Raw genomic sequence first — 26,381 nt, 5'->3', positions numbered from 1 at the left:
AGGTTCAAGAACAGTATTGACTACTTCATGAATTGTAGTCTAACTTGGATTACAAAAGGACTATTGTAACAGGTGTGGTGGTGTATTAGGAAGTTATAACTTACTGCTGATGTATTAATAAGCTGGTACAAAGATGTTTTGTTGATGCATCTGTTGAGGTTTGGTCTTTTACTATGCTAAGTATTGATCCCCAAGGCCTGGTTGCTCACAGGAACAAAAAATCCAGAATATCTGAACACAAAATATAGCCTTGCTCCTTACTTTAAAACTATTGGTTAAATAAAAATGCCAACAGTCAAGGTCTGGGGAGAAAATAGGTAGGGTTTGGGATTTCTGAATTGAGATCAGAGGAGAACCACTAGGGGAAAAGGGAGAATGTAGAGTGAGTAAAAGATGCCATAGGGTAAGAATCTTCAAAACTTGGCCATAAGGGCTGGCCAATTGGAGTTAGTAGCAGCCCAATAGGAACATAGCAAGTTATAACTTGGGGTTCTTGATAGAAAAGTACACATAATAGCATTGATGGTAGATATCTGCCCAGCTTTATTGATGATTTAGGCTTTTATAATCTAAAGGTTGCACATTTTCTATCTGAGAACTGGGAGTGAGGGGATGGGATATTAAATATGTCAAATAATATTAAAGACTTTCTACAACAGGTATCACTACAGTAAGAAATACAAACTTAAATTTAAAAAGTATAAATAAAAGTAAGATGTATTTTTCCACTTTGACTAGATATTTATGGCTTTGGCAAACATTATTCTTCACATATTCTCATGTTTTATAATGTATGCAATAACTAAAGATATAGGTAACACCTGGTGTTTGGGCTGTGTATTTGTTGTTTATAGAAGACAGGGATGTGTGTTTCTCTATAAAATCTGTCATCAGTTCTTCGTTTACTTATGATACAACTGTCTTCCTTTTGGGGAAGCCATGTCTGTTTGAACTTCCTTTTTATTCACTCACAAACAGAATATAGTTAGTCCCTGACAATGCTAAGGATTATTATTATAGATTTATACCTAAATCTGAGAACAAGGTCTAAATTTTTCCATCTCTGCACATTGCTCACAGAATTAGGTACAGATATGAGTTTTGAAATCATTAAATGATAACTGGAAGGAGACATGGATGCACATTTCTTGTTTGCTTGTGATAAACTTTAACTGAATCACTCCTGTTTCTCTTGTTTATTTCTCTAGATTTTCAAAACATCATTATCTGAACAGCCACCCCCAGGATATGAGAATATATCAGATGTAGTGCCACCATACAGTGCCTTCTCTCCACAAGGGACACCAGAGGTAACAATGCAGCACAGCACAATACAAATGATAAGCAGAAGCATCATTTGCTTCCATATTTAGCCAATAATTAAAAGATAACAAGAGAATTTCTATGTAATTCAAAATCATACCATTTCCACATTTAAAAAACTAGGTTTCCTTAATAAAAAGTATTAATTTTTTCATGGTGCTTTTGAAAATAAAATAAGCTGCAATAAGATGTACAAATTTACACATTTATTGACATTTCACAAACACCTACTTTTCATTTTATTAAATTACTTTACTTATTTCCATTCAAAAAGTTACCCCCTTTCCTGTCCCCCTCCTTGAGTTCTTCACATCATCCCCTTCCCCTCTAACCCCCACAAACATTCCACTTCCCAGGGACATCAAGTTTCCACAAGATTAAGCACATCCTCTCCCACTGAAGCCATACAAGGCAGCCCTCAGCTACACATGTTCCTGGGGCCATGAACCAGCCCCATGAACTTGGTTTTTGGCTTAGTCTGTAGGAACTTTGATGGTTCTGAGTTAGTTGACACAGCTGTTTTTCCTATGGGTTGCAGTCCCCTCATTTCCTTCAGTACTTCCGTTAACTCTTCCATATTTGTCCCAGATCTTAATCCAATGGTTGGTTGAAGGTACCTGCATTCGATCCAGTCAGTTTTTAGTAGAGCTTTTTCTGTCTGCATGTACAAGATGGCCACTATAATAGTATCAGGATTTGGTGTGTGCACTTGGGATGTATCCCAAGTTGGGCCAGGAACAGGGTGGTCTTTCTCAGTCTCTGCTCCATTTTTTGTCCCTACATTTCCTTTGGAAAGGAACAATTCTGAGTTAAAAATTTCGTAGCTTGCCTGGCTCAACTAGGGGCCACGTCTATAAACATCCACTTCTGTGTAATCAAAACTTTATTGATATATAAAGTGTTGACATTAGTTCAGAAAATTCCCTTAAGCCACTTCTCAATTTCATACACCATTGAGGCAATCATTGCTCTGGTGTGTGTGTGTGTCTGTGTGTGTGTGTGTGTGTGTGTGTATGTGTATGTGAGAGCGTAGAGCTGTGTTTCTACCATGCACTATTGAATCCATAACCATCCAAGCATCCCTTAGCCCAAACACACCACCAAAGAATGGTGAGAAGAAAGGGATCAGGAAAGAGGCCTCTCTGATCCAATTGAAGTATCTTAGCTAAAAGGAAAATCATTGACTGCTTTTTCTTTCTCTCTTTTTATTCCATGCTGTCCCAAATTTTATTTTCAACTTTAGTATTTATTTTTTATCTTTTTTTTTTCACTGAGGACAGGTCTTTCCTGCTAGAAGAGATGGCAAAGGAAAGGTGCTGGTCTATACCTATTTGGGTGGCATTGTGGAGATGGGTTTTATACAATAGAAAACAATTGGTTGAAAGCCTTGAGTCCTCAGCAAGCCCTTCAGTTTGAGTACAAAAACCAGGGTAGTGCCAGCCTCAGCTCCCTGCCTCACCCTTGAGGCAGAGAAAACAGAAAAGGTGAGGACTATCAGAGCATGGAGTTTCCCTAGTTTTCAGAGGACAAGCAGACCCCCTACTCACCTGGACAACAAGTGATGGGAATAAAGGCATGCGCCACTACGCCCGGCTTTTCTCTACATTTCTCTTTATTTCAAAACATGTCAAATATTGATTTTGTCAATTTTCTTCATGTATTTTGGTACTATAGACAATCAAAAATTGGCTACATTATTTGTAATATGTTTCCATCAAGAGAAGCATATAGTATTGCAAATACTAACAAAGCTTAATTTCAAAGATAAGATTCGTTTGCCAGATCAGTGCCCAGAAAACAAGGCACTAGCAGCAATGAAATGCAGTTTAGAATTACTGGAACACCTCAAAAATCTTAGAGATCTATTTTAATGTACACCAGTCAAGGAGCACCATGTATTGTGGTGTAAAAAAGGTTGTATGTGAAAACAGATTATACATCTAAATAGGTTTATAGTGTATTATGAAGACAAAAGTATAGTCATACACAGATTAGTTTGATGTTTTATAGAGTAACTCATTGAAACCCACTAAATTTGTCATTATATGATTATTCCATTCTTAAGAAATTACAGTAATATAGGCATGTTGGCTGAGGCTTATAACTCCAGAGGACATAAGAATGAGACCAGACTGGCTTATATGTTCTTTTTTCCTCTCCTCTCTAAAAAGAAATCCTAAACATAGTTATTTTTCTTTCTTTCAAACATGCTTAAATGCTTTCACATTGAACAGCAAAAGAAGGAGCACATTCTACATGAGATTGATATATGCACACCAAGAGAAGGCTAGTGTTGACTGCTATAAACATTGGGCCAACTGTAACCAAGCCAGTAGAGTATTTATTCTTTCTTAACTATATATTTATCTTGTATAGATGCAAAAATGTCTCTATTACTCATTCTTGAGTCTATGTTATCTGAATTCTGTAGAAGGAATAACACTGGTCCAAGCATTAGATGATTAAAATTTGTAACTCCACAATGTGTTTAAAAATACTGTAGAAGCTGGAAAGAACCCAGACTCCCCTCAACAGAGGAATGGATACAAAAAATGTGGTACATTTACACAATGGAGTACTACTCAGCTCTTAAAAAAATGAATTTATGAAATTCCTAGGCAAATGGTTGGACCTGGAGGGCATCATCCTGAGTGAGGTAACACAATCACAAAAGAACTCAAATGACATGTACTCACTAATAAGTGGATATTAGCCCAGAAACTTAGTATACCAGAGATATAAGAGACAATTTGTAAAACACATGAAACTGAAGAAGAACGAAGACCAACCCTTTGCCCTTCTTAGAATTGGAAACAATCACCCATGGAAGGAGTTACAGAGACAAAGTTTGGAGCTGAGACAAAAGGATGGACCATCTAGAGACTGCCATATCCAGGGATCCATCCCATAATTAGCCTCCAAACTCTGACACCATTGCATATACTAGCAAGATTTTGCTGAAAGGACCCTGATATAGCTGTCTCTTGTGAGACTAGGCCGGGGCCTAGCAAACACAGAGGTGGATGCTCACAGTCAGCTATTGGATGGATCACAGGGCCCCCAATGGAGGAGCTAGAGAAAGTATCCAAGGAGCTAAAGAGATCTGCAACCCTGTAGGTGCAACAACATTATGAACTAATCAGTACCCCGGAGCTCTTGACTCTAGCTGCATATGTATCAAAAGATGGCCTAGTCGGCCATCACTGGAAAGAGAGGCCCACTGGACACGCAAACTTTATATGCCCCAGTACAGGGGAACACCAGGGCCAACAAGTGGAAATGGGTGGGTAGGAAGTGGGGGGGGGGTATGGGGGACTTTTGGGATAGCATTGGAAATGTAATTGAGGAAAATACGTAATAAAAAAAAAAGATGGTCTAGTCAGCCAAAAAATAAATAAATAAAAAAAATAAAAATACTGTAGTATTTCTCAGGCCTTAGTGTGTGACATAAGTGTAGGGTTTACAAAGCCCAGATTCTGGTTCTCACAAGGTCCTTTGTGATGTAGCTCTCCAGAACTATTCTCTGAGAATCACTGATTTTCTCACCAAAATTTTCATGTTGATAAGGGAGGGCAAATAGAAGCTTGAAGGGAAAAGAAAGAATTCTAGGCCAAGGGTATCATTTTATTCACAGTCAGAACAATAACACAGTGTAAATCATACAAGAAGCCCATTGTCTAAAAACAAAGTGGTTTTCTAACTCATAATACAATTTGCATAGAGCGTTATGTATTTGCTACTTTTGTTTGCAAGGTTTTAAACCAATATCTTCCCTAATCTCATCTCCAGAACAAATTTCTTTTATGATGAGTGCAGTTTTATCAAAAGATAGCTATTATTTTGTAACCTTTACAGGGGATATATTTCCCAAAATTCTAAACGTATTTGCTTGTTTGTTTTGTTTTTCTTGTTTTTTTTTGTTTGTTTGTTTTTTGTTTTTTGTTATTTTTTTGAGTGAGAACTTACTGGTAAAGTTAAGAAGTGTGAGTAGACCAATTTAATATGTCTTCCTCTGTATCTCACTCTCCATTCTTTTCTCTATTGTCTCTCTCTTTTTCTTTCCTTCTTTTTTTTTTCAAATGATAAGTTAGTGGTACCAATACATGCATAGTTGTGAGGTCATCTCCTGGAGCATAGGAAACCTACCCGTGACCAATCTTTGATGAAAGAATGATTCTCCCTCTTTTTTTTTTTTTCAGTTAACAACTGCCAATAGTTCCTAAAAGGCAGGGCTTCACCCATCTACTCAGGAATTTTGGCTGGCATATTCTTCTGCTGCTAACCATGGGGGCTCAGAGTTCCTGAATGCAACTGCCACTGCCTCAAGAAAACAACATTTTAGAGTATTTATCTCCATCCTCAGATCTTACATTCTTTTGAAGAGTTTTCCATACATCTGAAGCAGATCATTCATTGAAGAGGAATCTTGGCAGTACATTTTAGAGCAAGCCCATAGCAAAAGTTTCTAAGTTAATATTTAAGGAAAAAAGGAATTGACAAAATTATAACAGTACAGCAAAATATAGTCAGGTGGTTTGTGGTTTTGATTAAAGCTAATCTTTTTGTGGTAGTGTTTATTGAGCCTAGAGCTTGTTACATACTGAATAAATGTTACACCACTAAGCTATGTTTTCACACCTTGTCCATATTTTTAAAATGGAAGTAGTTAAGTAATAAATATGTACAAATAGTTTTTAAATTCCTTCATATGTAAATGAACACCTATGTAATTGTTTCTAAAACATTGCTATTTATAGTTTGCTGGAAATGATATTACAATGCAAGCATTTGCTTTCATAAAGGTGTGATAAAAATTTTTTTTAGATATTTGTGCAAAAAAATGAATGTGTATGTTACTTTTCAGAATTCCTTTTGGACTAGATTAAAGGTTGAAAAGAATGTTGGAAAATCCCTTTACAAATAACAGTGTTGGGACGTAAGAATACCGTGATGCTTGCATGTGACCATACAAATGATTAAAACAGGTCCTCCTGAATCACAGGGCCTTTGTGGTCTCTGACATTTGTGAAGACTCATTATGCTCCAATTTGAATGTGCACATTAAAGAGAAGAAAACTTTCTTTCACCAAATGCTGCTCAGTGTATGGTGACTGATATTTTTCAGATTACATGTAGCAACTTGAATACTTATGTAATTCTTTTGGGGGTATTTCGACGTCTTTACTTATTCAAGAAAAGTAAAGGGAAAATTTATCATTTAATTCATGTGTCTCCCAACCTGTCAAATAACGTTTTTAATTTAAGTTAACCTTTCCATTGACTGCCCTAATTGAGGCTCATCTGTCATGGTGCTCTTGGTGTTTTAGCTTTATCCCTCTTTAAAGATCAAACATCTGTCATTCAGAGATACCTCCATATGCTACATTTTATAATAAATCATTCCTGATCTCAACAGGGTGATCTTGTGTATGTCAACTATGCACGAACTGAAGACTTCTTTAAACTGGAACGGGAAATGAAGATCAATTGTTCTGGGAAGATTGTGATTGCCAGATATGGGAAAGTGTTCAGAGGAAATATGGTAAAGAAATGATGTCTTTTCAGGATAGTTGACAGGCTGGCGAGCATAGGGTTAAGTTAAGTAGATTAATACTACATTGTTTCCTTATAAGTAAAATCTTCTTTCAAAAAAGTAAGAGCAAAACATTCACAGATAAGTAGGAGTGATGGGCCTATTTGTTAGAAGGTAGGGGAGAAATAGAAAGGATGGAGGGAGATAGGATCATAGGTGGATGAGTATAATCTGAGCATATGCTATTCATGTGTGGATTTGTTATAATTAACTCCACTGTTTTTTACAATTCATACAAATTGATAATGTTTTTAAAGTTCATCTCTCACCAATCTAAAATATTATAATATGATATATTTTACAATTTTTCTGAGATCATGATTTTCTTATCTATGTACATCCCATTTTATAAAGAAGACACACTAACAGAGAAAGTGTTTTTGAGTTGTGCTGTTGAAATTCTGTCTGTATTTGCCAGAGTGGATGCAGCAGGTATTCTGTACCTGCAAGATTATGTGTCCTACCAACAAACACAAAGAAATTCATAATGGGTTTCCTACTAGTTTCTAGTACCTTTGTTTTACATATCACCTTCAAAGATTTTCTATTTAAATTCAATATGGATCATTATTATAAGTAGTGCAAGAAGTCTTTACTCATTTTCAGCCATACATTTAATGGGAACTTATCTTAGGGATTCTACACTCTTATTCTGCTTCTAGAAAACAAGAGGGGATAGCAAATTCTTTTTCCCACTGTGATGAGAGAGTTCAACATTTGCTACTCTGCAAAACCATTAATTTTTAGATCATAACATAGAATCTATGCCTACTGGCACTTAGCTGTAGCCACTTAGGACTCTGAGACAGGAATATAACATGTTTAAGCCCTTCCTAGACTACAAAGTGAATTAGTGTTCAGCCTTGAAATCTCACTGGTACCTGGTCTTTAAAATAGAACATGAAACTTAGCTATTTGTGTAATATGATTTTGGGATCTGCCATTATTAAGTCTGTAACAACTAACCTAAACTGAGAAAAGAAACATGATGTTTTCTAGGTTAAAAATGCTCAACTGGCAGGGGCAAAAGGAATGATTCTGTACTCAGACCCTGCTGACTACTTTGTTCCTGGGGTGAAGTCCTATCCAGATGGCTGGAACCTCCCTGGAGGTGGTGTCCAACGTGGAAATGTCTTAAATCTTAATGGTGCAGGTGACCCACTCACACCAGGTTACCCAGCAAATGGTAAGTGGCCAGATCCCAACCATCATATCAATTGACCATTTCAAATGATGTAAAAAAAATGTCTTTGTCAAAATGACTAAGAACATATTTTCTTATTGTTTTTCATGCTAGAAATAAAAATGTTTAAAATTATGAAGATTATTTAATTATGTTCCTTACCTCATAATTTAAGACTGCAACCTTGGAACTCTGACTTTTTGAAATATTAAAATATTATATAGTCAATGGTTAATATGATACATGACAAATGTGGGTAGAAACAGAGCATACCAAGAATATATTTAAAATAATTTTGCAGCAGCATGTGTGAATACCAACTTTGAATATGGGTTAAAATGAGTGGACTCATGTCTGTTCTACTCTGCTTTTTTTCTGATGATGAGTTTTGTCCAGGTTGGCCATTTATATGAAAAAAAATGTACTCAGAATATATATTTTTCATGAGGATAATTTTTTAATTTTCTAAGAATGAATAGAAAATCAAAAGGCCTCAAAAAGTGATTAAATAGTTCACCTAGGGTACAGAATCTAGACAGTGCAATAATGATATAGAAGTCTTTGCTGCTTTGCAATGATAGTAAAAATTGCCAAGTAATGTTTTCTAAATGACACCTGAATACCTTAAGAATCTTACAGGCAAGAGATGTTATGATCTCTGTCTTGGGGGAAAATGAGACTAAGTGTTAACAGTATGGCCATATTCACTACGCCACTAAGTAGAGCACTGGAGTTCAAAGTCACAGTGTGGCCTCAGAGTCCACATTCTTGTCTTTTGATGAAACACTGCCTAGTCAAGCATTAACAAACAAGCTAAATTGTTTTGACTGTATTCAAATATCAGATGATGTCTACAAGAATCTGTGTTCACTTTGTTTGCATAGTTTGGAACAGAGCAAGTTTTTGCTCAAATAAGAGTTTGACCACATACCTATGATGTTTACATATTGATTTTTCATCTCTGATCTATCAAATCATATATATCTGAAAAGCTTATATTTGGAAGGTTTGTTCTTAAACCTATTATTAAAATACAGAGCACTGACAATTATTTAAAATAACTTTATATTACTCTACTGTTAAGCAGAGTCACATTGTGGTGGGCAGCCACAGGTAAACTTTTCATGATTCAGTATAGGACCCCACTCTCATCTACATAGGAGCAGTATTAAATGGGCTCAGTAGTTATTAATACTAGGTTCATGGGGAGTTGGAGGGAGGGAGTGGGAATTAATACAATCAAAATATATGTACACATTCATGAAAATTTCAAAGGATATTAAAAAGAAAAGAACCTTCCAATATAAACACATAAAGGGACATGTAAATGGAAAGAAATGCAATAAAATTTTTATTTACTCTAAGTTTTCATTTCTACACTTAAAACAAGTTTCTTCCATGATGTTAAAAAGAATTATAAGATGTAGAAACTTCAAGGATATTGTTGAGTACATTTTTCGTTAATCATTTTCTGTCGGACATTGCAATTGCTCTTAAGAATGTTTTGTATTCCCAGTGAAATTCTCTTGGAGAAAACTAATTTTTCTTTTGTGATTTATTATCTGCTGGAGATAACTCCTGGGTTAGGGATAGAGACTTTTGTCTCCTCCTCCTTTCAGCTCTAAGAACCCATCTATCATAGACCTATACAGACACTGTGCATGTTGCCCCAGTGTCTGTGAGTTCATATGTGCTTCATTTATGTTGTATTTAAAAACCTTGTTTCATTGGTATGCTTCATCCCCTCTGGTTGTTAAACTCTTTGTGTCCTCTTTGGGAGGGTTCCCTGATACATGAAGGAAGGAAGCAATTTAAACATTCTTTTAAAGATTGAATGTCCCAAGGTCTCTCACTCTGCATATCATCCCATTGTGAATCTATTGAAGGTATAAGCTTCTCTGATGATGTCTGAGTGAAGCATTGATATAAGACTAGCAGAATGACATTTAGAGACATTTTATTGCTACATTCATTTAACAGAAAAGTAATATTTGGTTTTCTTTGAAAAATACTGTTTTACTGGACAATTATGTCTTTTTTTTCCTTCAGAACATGCTTATAGGCATGAGTTGACAGAGGCTGTTGGCCTTCCAAGTATTCCTGTCCATCCTATTGGATATGATGATGCACAGAAACTCTTAGAGTAAGTTTGACAGAAAAAAAAATACTTCTTTTGGTATTTATTTCTCATTCTTGAGAATTTTCACATATTTGAGAATGTTCAAATTTTAGTACTATACTCTAGTTCATTGATGCAATGTACAAATGTTTTCATAAATTTAAAGAATACTGCTTCTGATTCTGGAATTTGTTTTGTATTTGGATAATCAATGTGTGACATCCATGAAAATGAACATTGATCAACTCCTGGAGGTATGATGCCAAAAGACCCATGTCCCTGTTTGTGACACAGTCATGCTTCCATCATGTTCTCAGGAAGGCAATGGCTGATTGTGACAAGAATGATAAGACAGATTTGTTCTGGGAGCCTAGTACTCCTTAGAGGCAAGTCTGTTAATTGATGACTACTTGATTAACTTGCTAAATTAAATGTCATACTGTCATTGCCATTTCTTTATCTTCTCTTCCCTTCCCTTTTCCTTTATCTTGTATCAGAATGGCATTGGACATTTGGACACTTTCTCAACCTTCTCTGGCTTCATATTCTGTGCTTTCTTCACCGATTTCTCAATGTATCTCTTATTCGTCAATATTTTCTTTTAAAATTTGTTGCTCTTTGAGGCACAGAATAACAATGTCAGAACCACTAATGTTCACTTTTATTTATTTATTTATTTACACTCCATATTTTATTCCCTTATCCATCCACTCTCCTACTATTTTGCATCCCATCCCTCCTCCCCACTCCCTTATCTCAATGTGGATGCCCCCACTGCCTACCCCACCTGACCGCTAAACTCCCTTGGGCCTCCAGTCTCTTGAAGGTTAGGTGCATCATCTCTGAATTAACACAGACCCAAGCATCCTCACTTGGGTTCTTATCCTTGTTAACCTTCATGAGTTCTGTGGATTGAATCCTATACATTTTTGGCTAATATACACTTCTTAGTGAGCACTTTCCATACTGTCCTTTTGGGTCTGAGTTACCTTACTCAGGATGATATTATCTAGTTCTAACCATTTGCCTGCAAAACTCATGATGTCCTCATTCTTAATAGCAGAGTAGTATTCCATTGTGTAATTGAACACCATTATTTTTTTTTTTTATCCATTCTTCCTTTGTCAGACATATGGATACTTTCCAGCTTCTGGCTATCACAAATAAGGCCACTATGATCATAGTAGAACATGTGCCCCTCTGGAATGTTGGGGCATCATTTGGGTATATTCCAAAGAGTGGTGTAGCTGGGTCTTCCAGTAGATATATTTCCAATTTTCTGGAGAACCTCCAGCAAGGAAGATCTCTTTCTTTTTCTCCACATCCTTGCCAACATGTGCTGTCACCTGAGTTTTTGATCCTAGTCGTTTTGATTGGTGTATGGTGGAATCTCAGAGCCGTTTTGATTTGTATTTCCCTGATCACCAAGGACTTTGTATTTTTCTTTGTTTCTTAGTCATTCAAGATTCCTCTGATGTGAGTTCTCTCTTTAGTTATATACCCCAATTTTTGATTGGTTTGTTTGTTTTTTGGTGGTTAGTTTCTTGAGTTCTTTATATATTTTAGATATTAGACCTTTATAGGATGTGGGGTTAGTGAATTTTTTTTCCCAATCTGTAGGTTGCTGATTTGTAGTAGGAGCTCTGTTTAAGAAATCTCCTCTCTCACCCCATGGTAATGAGTTCAAGGCTCTTTCCCACTTTCTCTTCTATTATATTCAGTGTATTTGGATTTATGTTGAGGTCCTTTATCCACTCGGATTTGAGCTTTGTGCAAGGTGGCAAATACGGATCTATTTTTATTTTTCTACATACAGACTTCCAGTTAGACTAGCATAATTTATTGAAGATACTTTCTTTTTGCATTGCGTATTTTCAGCTTCTTTGTCAAAGATCAAGTGTCCATAAGTGTGTGGTTTTATTTCTGGGTCTTCAATTCTATTCCATTGAGCAACCTGTCTGTCTCTGTACCAATACCATCCAGTTTTTGTCACTCTGTAGTGACTGAACAATTACTAGATTCTTGGACTTTCTGTTGGTAGACAGCCAGTGTGTGTGTGTGTGTGTGTGTGTGTGTATGTGTGTGCATGCTTTGAATAGGTATGGTCCCTATAGACTCATGTGTTTGAATGCTTGGACATAAGGAATGGCACTATTAAGAGGTGTGTCCATGTTGGAATAGGTATGGTCTTGTTGGAGGAAATATGTCACTGTGACGGCTTGCTTTGAGTTCTCCTATGTTCAAGCTCTGCCCAGTGTTGTGAAATCCAGTCTCTTTCCGCATGTGTGTGTGTGTGTGTGTGTGTGTGTGTGTGTAAGTCATGTGATCAGATTTACCACAGCAGTGGCCTGACTTCTTCATACCAATTTTGAGAGTTAGTTACTTTCTTCATTGTTTTGGCAATACACTTGACAGAAGCCACTCAAGGTGAACAGAGATTTAGCTCATGGTTAATAGGGCAAGCAGTAGAGTGTGAAGTAAGGTAAGCTTGCACTAGGAGGCAGGGAGCAGAGGGAGGGATCTGGTTTTCATTTGCTTGGGCCTTATGTCTTTGCTTGTTTGTTTTCATACTGAGCTCACTATATAGACCAGGCTGGCCCCAAACTCATGACTTCCCTGCCTCAGCCTCCCTGGAAGAACATGCGTGGCCAGGAACAACCTTGGTTGTGTTTCTCTCTCTCTCTCTCTCTTTTTTTTTTCTTTTGCTGGTTCTGAAATTTTTGTCTATGCTATGATTTGACATACTGCATCATTTTCTTCATGTTTCTTAGTGTCTATTAATCTTTCTCCTGTGGATTTATAGTATTTATCCAATTGAGTCACTGGGTTTTGCTTTTTCTTTTCTCTTTCTTTCTGTTCCATCCTCCTTGAGACAGGTGTTTCTTTATAGCTCTGGCTAGCCTAGAGCTTGGCACATAGATGAAGCTAGCCTTCAGCTCATGGGGATCCTCCTGCCTCTGCCTCCAAAGTGAGGAATTACAGGAATATGCTACTATATTTGAGTACTAAGTTTTCAATATTCTTTTTCTATCCTGTCCTCTCTCATGTTCTTTAAAGACAATAGTTATTATATAAGTCCCTTTGGTGTTGTTCCATGGTTCACTGATACTTTGTTCATTATTTTTTTAATTTTTTAAAGATTTATTTATTTATTTTATGTATATGAGTACACTGTAGCTGTACAGATGGTTGTGAGCTACCATGTGGTTGCTGGGATTTCAGCTCAGGACCTTTGGAAGAACAGTCAGTGTTCTTAACTGCTGAGCCATCTCTCCAGCCCTTTGTTTGTTATTTTAAAATCATTTTTCTTCTCAGTTTAGTGTTGAATAGTTTTGATTATGGTGCTTAAAATTCACTAGTCTGTGGTGCTGTCTGATCTGATGTGGATTCAATTAAAGTTATTGTATCTCAATGTGAGATGACATTTTACAAAAATTTTTGGTACTTTTAGTAGGGATATTTTTAGTATTTTTATTAATCCAATTATTTTTAAACATCTAGTATTCATTTGTAGTACTTTGCAGAATCTTTTTCTAACAATCACATCCTTGGTAGTTCTTTGTTGGTTTTGACTGGTTTATTGTTGACCACACTGTGTGTTGCATTTTCCTGCCTACAATCAGCTCCTTTATCATTCTCCCCACCACAGGCAAGCAGGTAGGGCTTTGCCCACTGGTCTTCAGGTGGACCTCGGAAGTTGGCCTGTTACTTTTTAGCTGCTGTGTATTTTTGTGTTGTTACAAAGCTTTGTTCCCAGATGTGGTTAGGCTTGGAAACAGTTTCACCTTTCTAGATCTTCCTTTTACATTTTTCTAGGTAGAGATCTGTGGGTTTTGAACAGGATTAATTATTCCCCAGTGGGAAGCAAGGGGATTTACAACACAGTCCTCAGTATTCATAGAATTAGAGCTTCTCCAGTCCTCCTGATGGGAATGGGTGACCTCATCACCATCAGCATGAGAATGTTGGTGCCTTTTGCTCTAATTCCTCTAGGCCTCAGGTAGTTTCCTTCTTTTGTCCCTCCCTCCCCAGCTTGCTCCCCTGCTCCTTCCCTTTCTTTTGTTTTTATAACACCAGGTTTCACTCAGTAGCCCAAATTGGAGTTCACTGTGTGCCCCAGGCTAGCCTTAAACTAAAGGCAATCCCCCTGCTTCAGCCTATTATGGGCTGAGATTTACCGGTGGGAACAAAATTTCTTTTTCTTTCTCCTTTTTGGATTAGCTTATAAATGTCAAGAAGCTACCTGAGCCTAGGTTGGTGCATATCAGTCATTCTGCTGGTTTTTGGAAGGTAGGGGAAGGTGAATCTCGAGTTCAAGGTCATTCTTAGCAACATAAGAGAGATCAAAGCCAGCCGAAACTGCAGGAGACCAAGTGTAGCAATAGTTTTTGTTTGGTTGGTTTTGTTTTTTTTTTTTTTTTAAATTACCTGAGCAAGGTGTGGTGGTACATGCTTGCTACCCCAGCACTCAGGAGGAGCAAGAGTTCTAGCCTGGACCATAGAGAAAGACCCTCTCTCAAAAAGGCTCAGGTATTTTCTTGACACTGGACACTCGTAAATTGATCAATACTCAGTTGAATTAAATGACCTGTTAGAAGTTCTCTGAGCACACACTGCTCTAGAAACTGTCTGCCTTGGCTTCCCTAGAAGTCTCAGCTCTTGTCACCTCTACGAGCTTACAGGTTCTGCTGGCAGTTCTTTGTAAACTGTACACCTGAGAAAGGATGGTGATTCCCCAAGAATGTCTTTTATTGTTAATAATTGTTTTTGCTATTCTGTATTTTTTGTGTTTCCAGATGAATTTCAGAAATGTTCTTTCTATGTCTTTGAAGAATTATGTTGGGATTTTGATGGGAATTCCATTGAATTCGTAGATTGCTTTTGGAAGCAAAAAAAGATGACCATTTTTACTAAGTTAATTCTACCTATCCATGAGAGTGGGAGATTTCTCCATTTTCTGATGTCTTCTTTGATTTCTTTCTTGAGAGACTTCAAGTTCTTGTCATACAGATCTTTCACTTTATTGATTCGACTTACCCCAAGATATTTTATATTATTTATGACCATTGTGAAGGGTGTTGTTTCCCTAATTTCTTTCTTTGTCCCATTTAACATTTGTATAAAGGAAGGCTACTGATTTATTTGAGTAAATTTTGTCCCCAGCCACTTTGTTGAAATTTTTTTATCAGCTGTACAAATTCTCTGGTAGAATTTGGGGATTGCTTATATATGTTATCATGTCATCTACAAACAGTGATACCTTTACTTCTTTTGCAATTTGTATTCCCTTGATCTCCTTTTGTTGTCTTATTTTATGTATGTGAGTACACTGTAGCTGTACAGATGGTTGTGAGCCACCCACCATGTGGTTGCTGGGATTTCAGCTCAGGACCTTTGGAAGAACAGTCAGTGCTCTTAACCGCTGAGCCATCTCTCCAGCCCTTTGTTTGTTATTTTAAAGTCATTTTTCTTCTCAGTTTAGTGTTGAATAGTTTTGATTATAGTGCTTAAAATTCACCAGTGTGGAGCCGGGCATGTTGGCGCACGACTTTAATCCCAGCACTTGGGAGGCAGAGGCAGGCAGATTTCTGAGTTCAAGGCCAGCCTGGTCTACAAAGTGAGTCCCTGGACAGCCAGGCCTATACAGAGAAACCTTGTCTCGGAAAACCAGAACTGGTCTGAAGTTCTCTTTTTTTGCTGGGTTCTTGTGTGGTCTAAGTATAAAAGTAAGTTTTTACTCCCACCTGCAATGAATGAGTGTTAACCTTAACCCACATCCTCACCAGCATCAGCTGTCATTGTTTTAATTGATCATGTACAAGATGAAATACCCCAGAGTCATATTTTATTATTGCATAGTGCAGTAGATTATAAACCGAGCTGAAATATTAAAACTTCTTCAAGCATATGAGGAATGGACAAGTACTTGTGTAAAACTAAAAAACAAACAAATGAACAAACAAGCAAACAAAACAAGCAAACTGTAGAACATAGAACCTTACAAAGTTTAGTGTATGCAATAAGTGTGCACACATGGTCTGGTGAGAAAAAAAAAACATAATAAAAATGCACACAAAAAACCCCAAAAAAACAGACGGAGCTTTCCAACTCTACATTTCAAATTTCAGGGACTTTATATCATTTTAAGTAAGAAAATTTATTTTTACAGGCTACGAGTAATTAGAACTGCATCTCAGGACAAGAATAATCTTTAAAGAAGTACAAGATGATCTTGGCGGCTCCCTAATACTCTTTTGTCCTTATAGCAGAATGCAAACAAAATTAATTAGGATTAAGGAATCATTTTTAGGCCGGGCAGTCGTGGTGTACACCTTTAATCCCAGCACTTGGGAGGCAGAGGCAGGAGGATTTCTAGGTTGAACCCAGGACAGCCAGAGCTATACACAATACAAAACAAAACAAAACAAAACAAACAAAACAAAACAAAAAAACAAACAAAAACAAAAACAAACAAACAAACAAAAACAACAAAAGGAATAATTTATTATTATTCAACTGTAAGTTCCAGTTTTCTATAACTACATTCACCAATTTGCTTAGTGAAGGTCTGTTTTTATTTTCATATCAAAAATTTTTTTAAAAAGTCTATTCTCAAGTAGCAGTTACAGAGATGTGAATACAAATTTTCATTAGAAATCTTAAAATATCAGCTTTTCAGATCTGTTGAAGATAGATACTTGAAGGGTAGAGCTATATGGTAGCTGGTTCACCCAAAATTTTTGATCTGCCTAGGTTTTGTGTGTGTGTGTGTGAAATGATAATTTGAAATTTTAGGAACCTCTGCTGGGAATAAAATTATCTGTTCCTTTGTTATTTGTTTCTTCCTAATAGGTATGTGAGAGAACACTTAGTGATAATGAAAAATGACTACATATATATCTAATGTATATATAGTAATATAATACTATATATTAAAAGATTCCTCTCCTTACAGACACAAACATACATGTATCTATATCTGTATATATATATATGTATATATATACATGTATATATATATATGTGTGTATATATATACATATATATATATACATACACACACACACACACACATATATATATATATATATATATATAGAGAGAGAGAGAGAGAGAGAGAGAGAGAGAGAAATCTTTTAGTAGGAGAAAGTAAAGTGAAAGGCTCCAGACAGACTTCAGATTCTTCTTATAGTGCATGTGCTAGAGAATCAGAGTTTTAAAATATGGTTTTCCATTATACAGTAGTAACTAAGTTTAGATTCTTGTAAATAATTTAAATATCAGTTGCACTTCTTACCACAATAACTTTGACCATTGCTATTTGTTCAATCTTGCCCTCATGTTACTCATCTACAAAGTTGATTTGATAGTGGACACTACCATGCAGGAGTGGTAAGAAAGTTCAATGGTTATTACATGCAAAACACTGTCTACTGTTTGTTTATAGAAGCTATCATGAGAAGATAACCTAGACCAGTAAATGACCTTGCATTTTAACATGGTGTATCAAATTTTATATAGGTAATAATTTCTTTTCATGTCCAACAGACACATGGGTGGTCCAGCACCCCCTGACAGTAGCTGGAAGGGAGGATTAAAAGTGCCTTACAACGTGGGACCTGGCTTTGCTGGAAACTTTTCAATACAGTTGAGATATTTTTCTAATGATTTTGTTCAAAATACTTTAAAAGAAGACAGTTATCAAAGATGAAGGAAATTATAAAGTGTAGTTGCTACTATTGAACAATAAAAACAGAAATTGAAAAAGACAATGAATTTGAATCATTAGAATTAGTCAGTGTTATTTGAGACATCTGGGAGCCTTGAGATCTCTCAGACACTGAACCACTTGACCAGGGAGCACATACTAGGTGGTCTGGAGGCACCTAACAATACAATAGAGGATTGCCTGGTCTGGCCTCAATGAGAGAAGATACTCTTAACCCTCTAAAGACTTGAGGCCCTAGGGAGTGGGGAGGTCTGGAGGGGTGGGGTTGGTGATGGGGACATCCTCTTAGAGATGGGGGAGAAGGAATGGGATGAGGAACTATCAGAGGACATATTGGAAAGGGGATAATAACTGGACTGTAAAAATGATTTAAAAAAATTGGGTTACTTTTCTTTTGGGAACAACTATAAATCATTTTAAATAATGATGGAGGATTTAAGAAATGTGAGTGTTAAATCTGTTAACTAGTATTCTAATAACATATTTTTTATACTTGAACTAGAAAGGTCAAGATGCATATTCACTCCTACAGTAAAGTGACAAGAATCTATAATGTCATTGGCACCCTCAAAGGAGCTCTGGAACCAGGTAAATGGAGTATGTGTTTTGAAAATACTGGTGAATCAAATGCCTTGAACCACTGCTGCCTAAGTGAAGCTCATCAAAAAACAAAGTAAGACATCCCAGTTATAGTCTATCATTTGTCACTTGTGTTTAAAGAACAGAAACAGGGAAGTATGGGGACAAGCGAGAGTGATAAGCTGCTTTATTTGTTTGATTGTTAATTGATGAAAATTGTTTTATACACTGTGTTCTAAACACATTTTCCCATCCCTCATGTTCTCTCAGATCCTCCCTACCTTCCTATCCATACATCTCCATGCTTTACTTTTCTGTTGTTATAAAACAAATAGACATGCAAACAAACAAAATAAAATAAAGTAAAATTATAATAAAAGAAAATTTTAAAGAAGAGAGAGAAAAAAGAATGATGAATAGTACATATGTGTAAAAATACACACGCACAAAACTGATAAAAATAAAAACAACATCATTGATAAATAAAGGATCAGAAAAGTTGAAAATTGCACGATCATAGCCATATGAGACAAAACAATCTCCAAATGTATGTACTGCTAATTTAATTTTCTGTTGTCTATCTACTGCTGAGCATGGTGCCTTCCTTAGGTGTAACATTGTGAGACTCAGTTGGAGAATTATGCATATTTTATTATATCTTTTGATCCTTTAGGGTTTGGTTCTTGCTTCCTTATGATTTACTTGATTATTATTAGTTTTAACATAAATAGTTCAATTTAGTCACATATATTCTTACAAACATATGTTATTTATTTTTTGAGACAAGTTCTCATATAATTGGACTCAATTTTATATTATTTCCTTCCAAGTGTGGAAATTGCTGTTATGTGGAATACTGTAACAAGAATAAACAATCTTTTACTTCAGACCAAGCGTTTTATAAAAGTGATATTTATATGTACTAAACTATATGTGTTCTTCATACATATATATAGTTTAGTTTATACATATATGTATATATGTATATATAGTTTAGCAATATATGAGTACATATATATGTGTATGTGTATACATAAGTGACATATTGAATATTATTAGATGATTATTTTGTACAGGGTCTGTGACACACATTGGAATTGGGGGAGTGTTGAAACACTCCTAAATCAAGGTCAAGGTTATCGTGATTTAAAAGAAGAGTTTGACATTTAAGGGTGATAAATACCTAAACTAATGTGAAAAGATTGTTCACTATACTTTCAACCCATGCAGTTTTTTCTTCCTATAGTAGACAGAAATGGTCACAGACAGTTATTGAGAAGCTTATAGAATAAGTCTAAGAAGGGAAGAGCTGCGTTCTCTGTGAAAATGATGAGCACACTGTAGCCACAAGTTTAAAGAACTATGAGGAGCTAGGTGGATAATTTTCTATGTTTCTGTTACCCATATGTGTATAGGTTCAATAATACATCAAATTAATTTTTAAATTAGAGTCATACTTTCAGCAGATAGATGAAACAAACAGTAAAATCTGAGCAAATAACCAATGGGCACAAGCCTTAGGAACCTTAATACCTTTTCTCAAAGTTGTGAAAACTATTGAGTCATTTGCAGGTTCCTCTGTCTGATATCAATGATCTGTTGATTTGTAGACAGATATGTTATTCTTGGAGGTCACCGAGATGCTTGGGTGTTTGGTGGCATTGACCCTCAGAGTGGAGCAGCTGTTGTTCATGAAATTGTGCGGAGCTTTGGAACCCTGAAGAAGAAAGGTAAGAGAAACAGTGAGTGGGAAAACCAACTTCTGGGAACTTCAGCTTAATCTTTTGTAAAGTGAGTGTGAAAATACGATCTCAGGGTCTGGGAAGTGCCTAAGTGCTATAGCATATGTCTGGTGGGCCAGAAGCACTTTCCTAGATCCCTAGTACATAATAGAAAACCAAATAGACAAATGACAACTCAATACCATCAGTGAAAAAGTAACAATAATAGTACAAATATTAATGTTGGTTAATTATACTTGTTTAAGTTTTATTACATTATTCAATTTATAGGACACTTCAAGTTCATTTATAAGCAGAGACATCTTGTAGCTCTTAGCTATAAATCAACAATAACAGCAAATGTTTACTTTGCATACTGAGAAATTGTTTACACATGTGTCATCTATTTTGATACTGTAGCAACCTTTGAAATATTTTGTGAGTTCTGTTTCCATTTTATAGATATTAGCTATGTAATATGTGACAGAGCTCAAAATTAGGGTTGACACATTGCAAACTCACGGTGTCTTTTTTCCAAATAAGACAGAGGTGCACCATTTACATTTTAACAATGAAATTTGTCAAATAAGTGTGTACATTGTTCATGAAATTGGTTGTATTTAATCTCTATACAAAAGGTTTCATGATTTAACAAGAATTTTTTTTTTTAATAATGAATGCAAATCAGCATTGTCAAAAGTAAGGAATATACTCAAAGAATGAGATGATAAGGAACGAGTGAATAGGGAAATTAAATGATACATAACATTAGACAAAAAGAAACTGTTGAATTCAATAGTTATAGGGAAATAGGAAATATTCTCTCTCTCTCTCTCTCTCTCTCTGTCTCTCCACACACACACACACACACACACACACACACACACGCACACACACACTTTCTCTTTTCCTTGTTTTTGTTTGTTTGTTTGTTTTGTGCAAAGGTTTCTCTGTGTAACCACACTGAATGTCCTGGAACTTACTCTGTAGATCAGGCTGGTCTCAAACTCAGAGACTAGCCTGACTCTGCTACCTAAAAGCTAGGAATAAAGGTGTACACGACCACTGCTCAGTTTTTGCTTTCTTACCCACCAGCAGAGGGCATCATATTTCATTACAGATGTGGGTGTGGGGAACTGAATTCAGGACCTGTGGAAGAGCATACAGTGCTCTTAACTGCTGAGCCATCTCTCCAGCCCCTTTATAATATTTCATAAATATAGTTGAGATAGTTACAAGGTCCTTATAGCACTTACTAAGTTCTTCTGAAATAGTATTCTATTTAATGATCCTGATAGTCAAATCATATCTTCTCCTTACTCTACTATAGTGGATTTTATCTTCATAAAAGTAGGTTTTTAGCTGGGCAGTGGTAGCACACACCTTTAATCCAAGCACTTGGGAGGCAGAGGCAGGCGGATTCCTGAGTTTGAAGCCAGCCTGGTCTACAAAGTGAGTTCCAGGACAGCCAGGGCTATACAGAGAAACCCTGTCTTGAAAAAAACAAAAAACAGAAACAACAACAAAAAAGTACTCTTTTTTTTTTTTTATGGCACAGACTTACTAGCATCTAGGAAGTGTGAGAATCAAAGTTTAAAGCCACATTTTTCTTCACCTCCAATGTCACTGTTAATTACCTCAGAGCCTACTTATCAAAGTGTAAAATTTTCACTATTAATGGATACTGCTACCTAAAAGTGAGCCCTTGGTATTTGATTTTACATAATAGTGGAGGGAAAAAAATCACAGAAGCAGATGATCATGCTATTTCAGAACAACTTGGGAGGTTTCTAAATAGTTTCCCACATTTCTGCCTGCCACTGCAGCACTGGCTGTACCAGGGGTTTCTCCCTCTGTGTCAGGCATATGCAGATGAGAGGGTTTTCTTGCTCTTGGAAAATTGTAAATTAGAGAAATTATTTTCTGACTTCATGAGACTTTTACTGTCTACATTCTTCCTTTTATAATACAACTATACTATTTGATTCTAGCAAGTATCATTTTAAAAACATACAAAATGAAGTTGTGTGACTAAGGGTGTGAGAACAACAGGTCTTACTTTTCACAATAAAAGTCTTCAACATTTTGTGATTTCCCATCTTGGAGACTTCTCCTTATCTTGGGGGCTATGTATTTTTCAAGAATTTATGTGTTATTCCCATGTCTTTTAGGATGGAGGCCTAGAAGGACAATTTTGTTTGCAAGCTGGGATGCAGAAGAATTTGGCCTTCTTGGTTCTACTGAGTGGGCAGAGGTTGGTTGACAATTTTCTTCCACATAAATTTTCCAAAGTGACAAAAGAGTTGGGACTTTACTTTGAAGCTTAAAAAAATGACAAGTAAATCCAGTGAAACAATGTTTTGATTTTTGCTAAAATTTCTTGGATATGTGTTCAACCTTTTACTCTTACAACATAATGTTCTATATACAAAATTCATGTTTCAGACTCACACATCAAGTTACTTAATAAGTGACCAAATAAAAATCATCTCATCATATTTTAACTATGTTTACAATTTTTTGTTGGACTACATTACTACATTCGTATATATTACTTGGCTGCATGTGGCCCAGGGGCACAGCTTAGACATCTTTTTATGCAAAAGGATTATGTTATTGTTAAAAAAAATCTACAAGAGGTCAATAATATAACTCAGCTGGTTAAGGCACTTGCTGCCAAGCTGATGATTTCACTAGTTATTGGTACCTAGATGGTAGGAGGAGAGAACTGACATTCTCTCCTCTGACCGCCACTTACATGAGATGACATGCTTGTTCACATTACACACATACAGGCACTAAATACATAAATATATTAGTAAGAATATAATACATTTTTAAAAATCAACAAAATTGTCTCACTTGAAGAATTCACTTCTGTTCCAATTTTAGAAACACCTCATTTCAATTATTGAAATTTAATTTTGTTTTAGATAATGTAATATAATAAGTAAATCAGTGTACTGGAAGCAAAATACAAAGCCAAAACAAAACAAAAAAACAAAAATTTGGCAGTTTCTTTTTTAAATTAAATTTATTATTCACTTTACATGCTGATATCAGTCCCCTCTCTCTTCCCACTATTCCCTCACACAGAAACTCCTCCTATTATTCCCTTCCCTTCTCCTTTAAGAAGGAGAAGCTCCCTCTTGATATAAACCCTATATTGCCACCCCTGTACCACCCTAGCACATTAAATTCTCTTTAGGACTAGGTATATCTTCTCCCACTGAGGCCAGATAAAATGGTGCATGTAAGGGAATAAGATCCACATGCAGGCAGGAAACAGATTCAGGGAGAGCCCCTTCTTCTGATGTTGAGGGGCCCTGACATGAAAAGAAAGCTTTTCATCTGATGTATACACACACACACACACACACACACACACACACACACACACACATATATATATACATACACACACACACACACACACATACACACACATATATATACATACACACACACACACACACATATATATATATGTATATATATATATGCAGGGACCCTAATTCCATACAATCCATGATTGCTATTTGTTTGGTGTTTCAGTCTCTGGGAGCCAAAGGGGTCTAGGTTAGTTGACTGTTGGTCTTCCTGTGGAGTACCTGTCCTTTTACATTCCTTCATTACTTCCCCCAAATCTTCAATAAGGCTCCTGGAGCTCCATCTAATGTTTGACTTTTTCACTGGTTGCAGGATGAAGCCTCTCATTACAGTTATGCTCTGCCCCTATCTGCAAGCATAACGTAGTATTATTAATAGTGTCATGGATTGGTTATTACTCAAGCAATGGGTTTCAACTTGGGACAGTCATAGGTTGGCCATGTGCTCAGTATCTGTTCTTTGTCTCTGTACATCTTATAGGTAGGACATATTTTGAGTTGAAGGCTTTGTGGATGGGTTGTTGTCTTTATCCCTCCACTGCTGGTCCTGTCTGGCTATAGGAAGTAGTTCACAATCAATATCCCCCACTGCTGGGAGTCTCAAGTAGAGCTTCCCCCATAGAGGCCCAGGGCTTAGCTATCCTTGGTCTCTTTCACAATCTAGAGTCCCCCACTCTTCCTGCATCTGTCCCCTGACCCCTGTCCTGCTCTGCTCTCCATTCCCTCTCTCACCCACTTCCCTCCTATCTACCTCAGATTTCTCTTTTATTTCCCCCTCTGAGAAAAAGGCATCCATCCTTTCATTGGCCCTCCTTGTTATTTGGCTTGTTTGGGTCTGTTGATTATAGAGTGGTTATCCTGTACTTTATTCCTATATCCACTTAAAAGTGAGTACATGCCATACATGTCCTTTTGTAACTTGCTTACCTCACTATTGCTAATATCTAATTATAAGTGAGAACATACCATGCATGGCTTTGGGGTGAACTATCACCTCACTCAGGGTGATATTTTTTGTTCTATCCATTTACCTGAAAAATTCATGGTGTCCTTGTTTTTAATAACTGAGTAGTACTGCATTGTGTAAATAAACCACATTTTCTTTATCTTTTATTTAGTGGAAGGACATCTAGATTATTTCTAGTTTATGGATATTACAAATAAAGTTACTAAGAACATTTTTGGACAAGTGTTCTTATAGGAAAATGGAGCATCTTTTGAGTGTATGCCCTGGAGTGGTATAACTGGGTCTACAGGTAGAATTATTTCCAATTTTCTCAGAAACTGCCAAATTGCTTTCCATAGTGGTTGTATAAGTTTGTAATCCTACCACTGATAGAAGAGTGTGTCTCTTGCTCCAGACCCTTGCCACCATGAGCTACCCCTTGAGGTTTTGGCCTTAGCTATTCTGATGTATGTTAAGAAGAATCTCAAAGTGGTTTTCATTTCATTTCCCTGAATGACTAAGAATAGTGAATATTTTTAAGTGCTTCTTGGACATTCGAGATTCCTCTGTTGACAATTTTCTGTTTAGTTCTGTGTCCAGTTTTTTAATTTGATTGTATGATTTTTTGGTGTCTGACTTCTTCTGTTATTTACATATTTTAGATACTTATTCCTCTCTCAGATGTATGGTTGGTGAAGATCTTGTCACAATCTGTAAGCTCTCATTTTGTTCTAATGATGTTAATTTTTTTTTCCTTACAGAAGCTTTTCAACTTCATGGGGTTCCATTTATTAAGGGTTAATCTTAGTGCCTACATCATTAGTGTTCTGTTCAGGAAGTTGTCTCCTGTACCAATGAGTGCAAAGCCATTCCCCAGTTTCTGTTAGTGTATCTTGTTTTAGGCTGAATCTTTGGTCCATGTGGACTTGAGTTCTGTACAGGTTGATTATATGGATCTATGTGCATTCTTTTTCATGCAGACATCCATTTAGACAAGCAACATTTGCTAAGATGCTTTCTTTTTTCTAATGTAAAGTTTTGGCTTCTTTGTAAAAACTAAGTAGTCTGTTGAAATGTGGGTTTATTCTAGATTTTTAATTTGATTCCATTGGTCCACCTGTCTATTTCTATAATAATACCATGTGGTTTTTTTTTCTTACTATTATTCTGTAGTACAGCTAGAAGTCAAGGATTGTGGTATCTCCAAAAGTTCTTTTATTGCTCAGGATTGTTTTAGGTACCCTGGGTGTTTTGCTTTTCCATATAAAGTTGAGAATTGTTCTTTTTTTTCTTTTTTTTAAATTTATTTATTTTTATTAAGTATTTTCCTGATTTACAATTCCAGTGCTATCCCAAAAGTCCCCCATACCCTCCCCCCCAACCCCCTACCCACCCACTCCCACTTTTTGGCCCTGGTGTTTCCCTGTACTGGGGCATATAAAGTTTGCATGTCTAAAGGGCCTCTCTTTCCAGTGGTGGCTAACTAGGCAATCTTTTGATACATATGCAGCTAGAGTCAAGAGCTCCTGGGTAGTGGTTAATTCATAATATTGATCCACCTATAGGGTTGCAGATCCCTTTAGCTCCTTGGGTACTTTATCTAGCTTCTCCATTGGGGGCCCTATGATCTATCCAATAGCTGACTGTGAGCACCCACTTATGTGTTTGCTAGGCCCCAGCATAGTCTCACAAGAGATAGCTATATCAGGATCCTTTCAGCAAAATCTTGCTAGTGTATGCAATGGTGTCAGCGTTTGGAGGCTGATTATGGGATGGATCCCTGGGTATGGCAATCTCTA

General features: G+C 36.4%; 1 protein-coding gene across 1 annotated transcript in view; it reads left to right on the top strand.

Moving 5' to 3' along the window:
- Folh1b (folate hydrolase 1B) overlaps positions 1–26,381 on the top strand; it is a 259,684-nt gene that overhangs the window by 6,395 nt on the left and 226,908 nt on the right. Inside the window, exons 4-11 of the mRNA XM_029479572.1 lie at positions 1,209–1,310; positions 6,740–6,865; positions 7,916–8,102; positions 10,149–10,242; positions 17,767–17,865; positions 18,450–18,535; positions 20,137–20,256; positions 22,419–22,501. Of these exons, the coding sequence (XP_029335432.1) occupies positions 1,209–1,310; positions 6,740–6,865; positions 7,916–8,102; positions 10,149–10,242; positions 17,767–17,865; positions 18,450–18,535; positions 20,137–20,256; positions 22,419–22,501 (897 nt within the window). The remainder of the gene's footprint in view (positions 1–1,208; positions 1,311–6,739; positions 6,866–7,915; positions 8,103–10,148; positions 10,243–17,766; positions 17,866–18,449; positions 18,536–20,136; positions 20,257–22,418; positions 22,502–26,381) is intronic.

The sequence above is a fragment of the Mus caroli genome, chromosome 7 (assembly GCF_900094665.2).
Source record: "Mus caroli chromosome 7, CAROLI_EIJ_v1.1, whole genome shotgun sequence".
In the NCBI taxonomy this organism is placed as follows: Eukaryota; Metazoa; Chordata; class Mammalia; order Rodentia; family Muridae; genus Mus; species Mus caroli.
This window is presented reverse-complemented; position numbering and strand designations above follow the sequence as displayed.